The sequence below is a fragment of the Chrysemys picta genome, unplaced genomic scaffold (genome assembly GCF_011386835.1).
Source record: "Chrysemys picta bellii isolate R12L10 unplaced genomic scaffold, ASM1138683v2 scaf2436, whole genome shotgun sequence".
Classification (NCBI taxonomy): domain Eukaryota; kingdom Metazoa; phylum Chordata; order Testudines; family Emydidae; genus Chrysemys; species Chrysemys picta.
In genome coordinates, this window is record NW_027055139.1 from 1 (window position 1) to 8,688 (window position 8,688).

Consider the following 8,688-nt stretch of genomic DNA (forward strand, 5'->3'; position numbering starts at 1 on the left):
CACTAGACCCCACTCTGTGCCCAGCGGTGATTTTTGAACTGTGGTAGCACCATGCTGAGCTCAGTGCCAGGTACTCCACAGGTGCAGTGAGAGGCTGTCCCTGCGCCAGGAGCTTGCAGCCTGAATAGACCAAGACGGGCAAAAGGTTGAGAAAAAGGAAGTATCATTTGCCTTTTCCTGATGGGGAATTGAGGCACGGATACAACCCAGAGGTCCTGACTCCAGCCTCTCCCCTCTAGACCTCACTCCCTTCTCAGAGCTGGGGAAAGGACCCAGGCGTCCTGGCTCCTAGCCCTTCCTGCTCCGACCACCAGACCTCCCTCTCAGAACTGGAGAGAGACCCCAGAGTCCTGACTCCCGTTCCTCCACCTTAGCCACAAAATAACCCTGGATGGTGTGGCGCAGGGTCAGATCAGGGGAGTTTGATTGAGACCCACCCTCCCATCCCTTTAACTGGCGTTAGGAGCTCTGCTGCCTTTTCCTGCCTTGGCGGCACTGTAGCCGAGCGGTGGTTCTGTGCGTTGTGGAGCTACCGGGATCACCTTTCCGTTCAGAGCAGGAAGTGTGTGTGTGTGTGTGAGAGAGAGAGAGAGCTACCCTTCATTCAGCAGTGTTTTGGCCTCTGGTTGAAGGCGCACCATCAAAATGCCTGTGACTAATCCCATGGGTGATGTTCTATGAATGGGATAGAGAAAGTATATGGGGTGCTTCTGTATAGGGTGTTGATATGGTCCTAATTACTGTAGTATCTGCGCACCTCACATGTGAGTACAGTTACCTTCACCGCATCTATGTGGAAGGGGCAGTGCTGTTCTCCCTGCTTTATTAGCGTCGTCCTAGGAGGATTTTGGAGATATTAAAAAAAGTGCCATCCCTAAATCAGGGTGAGAAGTCAAACTCTTTGCACGCTGGCCATCCGAAAGCCGACCTGGTAGCAGGGCAGCTGGAATGCTTGACCTTCATTTTGACCTTTTAATTTTTGTTGTTACCTTTTCAGTATAAATTCCCTGGGATGGTGAAATGACGTGGTTTTGAACTAATGTGGAGCCGTTGAGAAATGTCGGAGCAGGGCGTTCGGGCAGCTTGGAAACGGTTTCCCAATGATTCCCAAATGGGGATATTTGTCCAACCCCCCCTATCCTGCAAACAGCCCCGGCTTTGGCACATTGGCACTTTCTGAGGGAAAAACATTTTCATCAAAAAATTCTCTCCCTCCCGGAACCTCTCCCTCCTCGCTGGGGTTCAGAGCCAGGCTCCAACCCGAATGTCTACAGTGCAGTTTTTAGCCCCTGAGCCAGCTGCGGTTGAGCCACACGTCTTTTATTACAGTGTAGACACACCCTCAGGGAGTCTGGCGGGAGCTGAGAATCAAACCCAGGTCAGCCAGGGTAAGCGCTCTAACCACTGGACCACCCTTCCTCTGCTCAGCCTGCCTGGCAAGGCACAAGCATTTGCCAAAATGTCAGTAAATTGAAAACTGAGCAAAGGAGATGTCCTGTTGTGCTATTAACCTGTGGAACTCACTGCCGCCTGACTGTCATACCATGTTGTGTTTCTGAGAGAGACCAGGATTCTGAACCCAATGCGACATTTAAGTGGACAGAGTGATAATAGTGAGGGGTAAGAAAACTAACCAAGGTGGCTGGAAAGGCTATTGACGTTCCCTCTTCAGAGCATGAGCCAACCTCTGCCAGAGGCAAGGAGGCATCTCCCCTCTGGCAGGTGATCTCATCTCGACAGGGGTCTTGCACCTTCTCCAAAGCAGCTGGTGCTGGCAGCTGTCAGAAGATCCTGGGCTAGATGGACCTTGGGTCTGAGCCAGTCCCTGTGGTTTAAAGACTCTCCATGTAATGAAGGTCGATGAAGCTCTCCCCTGGCTGAGCCGCCCCCTGGGCTGCCTTGCTAACCTGCCTGTGAGCACAGGTGTTCCTGGCTTCCTCCTTGTGACAGCCAAAATAGAAAAGGTGAAGTTGAGAAGCAGAAGGGCTGGGACGAGGCCTGGACGGGTCGGAGTTTCCCCCCCAAGGCAGAGCACGCTGGGATTAGTGTGCGGCGAACGGTGACCTTGGCACGAGCTGGATGCTCCCATCAGCACCCCTGGGCGATGGCCCGCACCAGGGCTGCTGGGCTACAGTCGGCTGCTCCCTTGGGCCTGGTGGAACTTAAGAAAACAAAGTGAAGCCTTGGAGATACAGGGCCGGCTCCCCGGCTGGTGCAAATCACCCTCGGGCCATTGGCATCAATGGGGCCAGATCCTCGGCTGGTGTGATGCAGTTTTCAAGTCAATACAGCCATGCGATTCACGCTACCTGCGCCTCTGGCCCATTGACTCGGTGAAAGCACCGTCTGAGCTTTTTATGTTGTTTTATATCCGTTTTCCGTGAGGAACTTGGGCTCCGATCCTGCAAGGACACAGGGGCGTAAATCTCCTCCCATGAGTAACGCTCCCCATGTGGCATTAGGGTTTGCAGAGTCAGGGCTGCGGGCAGTGCCACGCTGGATTGCCCAGTATACCACTGTGCACGTGCCAGTCGCCTATCTCCCGGCTGGCTCAGAGGCAGGTGCAGTAACCCCTTAGTGACTTTCTCTGCAGCAGAAGCCGGTGGAGGGGGCAGGCAGTGGTGAAGAGGTGATTGTGGGGTGCCCTGTGCTGGGCAGATGGGCTGTGACATTGCCACCTGTGGGCCTCTTTGCACTGGTCAGTTCCCAGGCTGGTTTCTGACTCATGAGCCCTGGTCTGTTGGGTGTGCGGGGGCAGGCTGGGGATGATGATGGCTTTAAGGGAAGATATTAACTGATGTGGTTTAGTGCTTAGACTGGGATCTTTGGATGGAAAGGACACAGCGTCTTCCCAAAGACGAGGCAGGATCGGCTCTGCTGACACATGGAGAAACTGAGACGAAGGTGAAGTGACTTGCCTAGATTTGGAAGAGAACTCAGGAGTCGGGACTCCTTGTCCCCCCTGCTCTGTCCCACTAGATCCAGAGCTGGGGATAGAACCCAGGAGTCCTGAATTTCCCCCCTTGCGTGCAGCACTGCTCACCACAGCTGAGAAATGGTTACTGCCTTCCCTGACGCTACCGTGCTCCCCGCAGAGCCCCTTGCATCACGCCAGGCTCTTCTCCTTGGCGTCTCCACAGGGCTGGCAGGGTCCTTCCTCTGGCAAACAAGCTCTTGGCAACCGCATCACAGTGTGAACCTGGGAGGCATCTATCATGTGGCCATGTCTTTCTGCCTGGAGCAGCTTACCCTGCTGAGTGCCTTACTGTGCTGGTTGCAGGCCTTGGCCTGTAGGGGGCGCTTTGGGATCAGAAACTCGCAAATGGGGAAATCTGCTGGAGCGTCAGCGTTGGGCTCGCCTGAGGCAGCCGCCTCTGGGGTTGGCACAGTGGAACTTTCACCCCCCGATCACCCATAGAGCGATGCCCAGGGAGCTGATCTCCCAGCGTGCGTGTGCTCCTGCCATCGGCTGCTCCCACCGAGAGATTCCCCGGGGAGACGGACATTTCCTCTTGCACGTTAATTGTTAAATGTGCCTGGGAGAGGGCTGGCGCTGCCCTTACATATTTTGATTTTAAAAAGACACCTGTCCAAGGTTCTAGGCCGTACTACACCATCAACACTACAGCTTGAAACCCGGCAGCGTTACATGGTCGGTCCAGCCGGAACTGAGCCCGGCAGCTGCCGCCCGGCTCCCTTCTGCCCTTTCATCTAGGAAGCAAATCCTCAGCCCTCTCCCTGCTGCGGTTGTCACTGGTCCAGGTTTCCCCGTTCTTGAAGTAGCTGTCCTGGGAAATCAGTCCCCCCTCCCGTGGTTCTGGGATCTGGCAGCAAGGACAGGGAGCCCGGCTGGCGAAGGAAGGATCACCTGGTTGGATGCCAGAGAACCGGGCACCTGCTGTTCCCGGGCTGCTGCTGTGGAGGCTGCGGCTGGTTGTTTTAACCCCTTTGTGGGCAAAGCCCAACTGGGGTTTGCGACTTTCCCGGCTGCTTTCTGCAGGTGTGTGTCTGTCTGTCTGTCTGTGTGATTGGTGCTTGCTGCCTGCATGGTTGAGAGAAGGCTACACACAGGCCTCTGCCCTTTAAGCTAGGGGGGAATCTCCTCCCCCTTCACCCCTTTTGCTGGCAGCAGTGTAGCTCCTGTATCCTCCCATTAGGGCAAAGTGATCCACGCATCGTGACGTCATTTGACTGGAGGGTTGTACGAGTGTCTCCTTGTGGGGTGCAGGTTGTGTGTTGCGGGGCGTGGAACAGGCACCCTTGAGTGGCATGTTCAGCGGGGGCAGGGGGTTTGAGGCACAAGTGCGCCCCTTTGGTAGGCGCTGGGGGCTGCATTAGCCCTCCCTGACGGGGTTCTTCGGTGTGTCCAGGGGCAGGCCTGGGGGTGGGGGTGTTTTGGGAGCGCCCCTGCATGGACCTCTCTCTAGCCAATCCCCAGCTGAGCCACCCTTTGTGGCAAATCAGGCACTGCCATCCCCCTTTGTGACTGCATGCCTCTTCACTGAGCGGGGGGTGGGGGGGCTGAAAGGGGAGCTGTGTCCATTAGGCTGGGTGCCCCACCACTCCTCAAAAAGAACAGGAGTACTTGTGGCACCTTAGAGACTAACAAATTTATTAGAGCATAAGCTTTCGTGGGCTACAACCCACAGGAGTACTTGTGGCATCTTAGAGACTAACAAATTTATTAGAGCATAAGCTTTCGTGGGCTACAACCCACTTCTTCAGATGAAGTGGGTTGTAGCCCACGAAAGCTTATGCTCTAATAAATTTGTTAGTCTCTAAGGTGCCACAAGTACTCCTGTTCTTTTTGAGGATACAGACTAATACGGCTGCTGCCCTGAAACCACCACTCCTGACTCCTCACGCTGCTCCCTTTCTGTTTCCCTTACAGTGAAGGAGTTCCTAGCCAAAGCCAAAGAAGACTTCCTCAAGAAATGGGAGAACCCCTCCCAGGTACTGTGCCCCCAACCCAGATCACCTTCTCACCCCCACCAGCACCCCCCAATCAAGGCCTCTGTAGCCCCAGGCTGATTATTCTGCAATCACCCCCTGGATCTCTTTCCCCATCGCTGAGCCACCTTGCCACACAGCCTCTGCTAAGGGTCTGGGGTTATTTTTGCTCCTGGGGCTGAGTGGACCATGTTGCTCTCCACCCCCCCCCCCCCCCCCAATCTGCCCTCTGGTAACTGGAGAGCCAAGAACTCTGTAGGTTCAACTCCACTCTGCTGGTCGAGAGGGACACTAACCATGTGGGACTCCTCCTGATCCAGCCTGTCTCCCCCTGCCCCATCTTCCTCTCAAGGCCCCAGCGTGGTCGTCCAGCCCAGCCCCAGATTGGCTCCCGGGGGTTGTGTTAACAGGGACTCTGTTCAAAGGGCCTCCGTTTGCTGCCTGTGCTTGGGCGCAGTGCCCGAGTTTGTAGGTGCCGGAAAAGCTTTTGAGGTCAGCCCTGGGTCTGTCCCCACTGGAAATCCCGCCTGGGGTGGTTGTGCAGCACTTTCACTTTGCTAGTCCTCCCGCACACCCTGTGTCATTAACGCCATGGCACAGATGGGGAAACTGAGGCCCAGAGGGGGAAGGGACTTGGTCAAGGGTATAGGAAGTTGGTGGCAGAACTAGGAAGCGATCTTGTGACTCCTAGTTTCCTGCCCTCTGACCACTGCACTTCATTCCCTCTCCGCACAGACCGAGGGCTAGAACCCAGGAGTCCTGACTCCCAGCCCCTCCCCCGCCTCTTACGCACCAGCCCCCACTGAATGGAGCTGGGCGGGTCGCCTGTCTGGAACTGGATTTTGGTTCTGCCTAAGGAGCAGGGAATCCCTTGTCCGTGTCTCATTCAAAATGTAGCGGTTTCCTTTGGCGCCCTCTGGTGGTGAAATATGACATCTACTTCATATCAATGTTCTCAAGAACAACCCCCTCATGTTTCAGAGTAGCAGCCGTGTTAGTCTGTATCCGCAAAAAGAGCAGGAGTACTTGTGGCACCTTAGAGACTAACAAATTTATTAGAGCATAAGCTTTCGTGGACTACAGCCCACTTCTTCGGATGCATATATAAGGTGCCACAAGTACTCCTGTTCTTTTTGCGGATACAGACTAACCCCCTCATGGTCATTAAAGACCCCTCCAGTCTTGCAGTGCAAATCCTACTGTCCCAGGCAGGTTCCTTCCTGGTGCCCCCAGGACCAGTCTGTCCCCCCGTCAGGTTTGTTTTCCCCCTTCCAGAACACGGCCAGTTTGGATCAGTTTGATCGAATCAAGACCCTGAGCACAGGCCCATTCGGGAGGGTGATGCTGGTGAAACACAAAGAGACCGGGAATCACTATGCCATGAAGATCCTGGATGAACAGAAGGTGAGACGCAGGAGGCTACCGCGGAGATCTGGCCTGAGGCCGTGGAATCCCCAGTGAGGGGGAGGGATATGGAGCAGAACCCTGCGTGGGGGTGCAGAAGAGGGGAGTGCGTGGGAGGGGCCAGCAGAAGAAGATCTGACTTTTCATTACTCATCAAACTGGAGTATTCCTTCAAGGTAGATGTCCTTTGCTTGCCAGCCCAGTCCTGGGCTGCGTCCCCGTCCCCCCCGATCCCACAATCCCCTCGATTTGTTTCCTATTTAAAACCAAAGCTGTGCTGAAGGGGTCGAAGGGCACAGTCTTCGTCTCTTATATCTTGAGAACAAACGTTCCTGGCGTGACATCTAGGATCAGGTTTGGAGCTAAGAAAAATCAATTTTGATCATTCCCCTTTTTCAGTCTCTTCTGTTCTGCTTTTGACTCCAGGTTTTGAACAGTGATACTCCCTCCCCCCACCCCCAACCTGGTCGGTTTTGCTTTTGTTTCTAGTCAGTTTCAGTTTCCAGCTCCCTTGCGCTGTCCCTAGGGCATGAGCTCTGCTTTGCTGTGCGGGGGGCGGGGGGGTGTCTCAGAGGAAGTCCTAACTTCATGCACAATTGGCTTTGTGGAGACTTTGAAACCATCACGTGGGATTGTTTCCTCCTGATGGAGTTGTGACGGGTTGGATCACAGAAACCCCCTTGGGAGCTGCCACCCGATGTGCAAAGACTACCTCTGCTCCTGTTTTCCCTGCCAGCTCAGGACTGCAGCACCCTGTCTTGCTGAGCCAGACACTCCAGTCCGCTCCAACACAGACCCAGGGTCTGAATCACTTGTCCCAAAGCTGCAAGTTTATCTGAAAAGAGCTCACAGAAGTGTGCTTGTCTTTAGCACTCAGATGCCCAACTCCCAATGGGGTCTAAACCCAGATAAATCCGTTTTACCCCGCATAAAGCTTATGCAGGGCAAACTCATAAATTGTTCGCCCTCTATAACACTGATAGAGAGATATGCACTGCTGTTTGCTCCCCCAGGTATTAATACATACTCTGAGTAAATTACTAAATAAAAAGTGATTTTATTAAATACAGAAAATAGGATTTAAGTGGTTCCAAGTGGTAACAGGCAGAACAAAGTAAGTCACCAAGCAAAATAAAATAAAATGCACAAATCTATGTCTAATCAAACTAAATACAGTTAAGTTCCTCACCAGTTCCAGAATGCTCCCTTTTACAGGCTAATCTCCTTTTAGCCTGGGTCCAGCAATCACTCACACCCCCTGTAGTTGCTGTCATTTGTTCCAGTTCCCTTCAAGTATCCTTGGGGGGTGGAGAGGCTCCTTCCTTAGCCAGCTGAAGACAAAATGGAGGGGTCTCCAAAGGGTTTAAATAGACTCTCTCTTGTGGGTGGAGACCCCCCTCCTATGCAAAGTCCAGCTCCAAGATGGAGTTCTGGAGTCACCTGGGCAAGTCACATGTCCCTGCATGACTCAGTCTTTACAGGCCGCAGCCATTGTCCACATGGTATCTTGCATGTCTCCAGGAAGACCTCTTATGTGGATTGGAGCATTCCAAGATGCATTGTTCTCCAAGTGTTTCCTGATCAGGTACTTAACCTGGCAAATTCCTTCCTAAAGAAGCTGACCAAATGCCTCCCAAAGCTCACTTAGAAACCAAGCCAGCATACAGCCCATATTCTTAACCTCAAGTAGAAAACGATCTAGATGTACAAATAGGATGAATAGATACAGTAGACCAGAACCTTTACGGAGATATATTACATGGCACAGGCAGCACAAAACATATTCCAGTTATGTCATACATACATGTATAAGCGCCCCCTCCCCATAAAGCCGTATGGGGTACACTGTCCCAGGAGTTTCTGTGAAAGCTAAAATTCAAGCCCCGGCAATGGGGCTTGGACCCTCTTCTCTGAACCTGGCTCTTGGGGCCTGTGAGCTACACCCTGTGTGTAGGGGGGAGAGCAAAGAGAGTTGTGCCTTTGAGCTCCACAGCCCACCCTGTGGCCGGCCTGATTAAAGAGGGGCTGGCTCTGAAGGGAGACCTGTCTCCTGTCTGTCAGCCTGAGGTTAATGGGTTGTAGCGACGAAGAGTCGTCAGCTCAGAGGAGGCTGCAGGGTAAATCGCAGCCCCTGCAGCAGCCTGGAGACTAGGGTGATGGGCGTGTTAGTGACAGGCAGTGCTGGCAGAGTTGTTTTCTTGGGGCCCCTCATCGTTCTTGGGTTAAATAGCTTTGATCTCTGGCCCCTTGTCTGCAGAAGCTGCTTCAATGGAAATGTCACCCCTGCTCTGTGCCATGTAGCTCTTGGGTGACACAGTAGCACTGGGGCCAGAG

The 8,688-nt window shown here is 53.6% G+C and overlaps 1 protein-coding gene across 1 annotated transcript; it reads left to right on the forward strand.

Annotated features, from left to right (window-relative positions):
* The first annotated feature begins 3,738 nt into the window (after positions 1–3,738).
* Positions 3,739–6,419, forward strand: LOC135980261 (cAMP-dependent protein kinase catalytic subunit alpha-like). The gene is made up of 3 exons (XM_065580302.1): positions 3,739–4,000; positions 4,892–4,953; positions 6,226–6,419. The coding sequence occupies exons 1-3, from the start codon at positions 3,877–3,879 to the stop codon at positions 6,409–6,411; spliced, it is 372 nt and encodes a 123-aa protein (XP_065436374.1). The 5' UTR covers positions 3,739–3,876; the 3' UTR covers positions 6,412–6,419.
* The last annotated feature ends 2,269 nt before the right edge of the window (positions 6,420–8,688 follow it).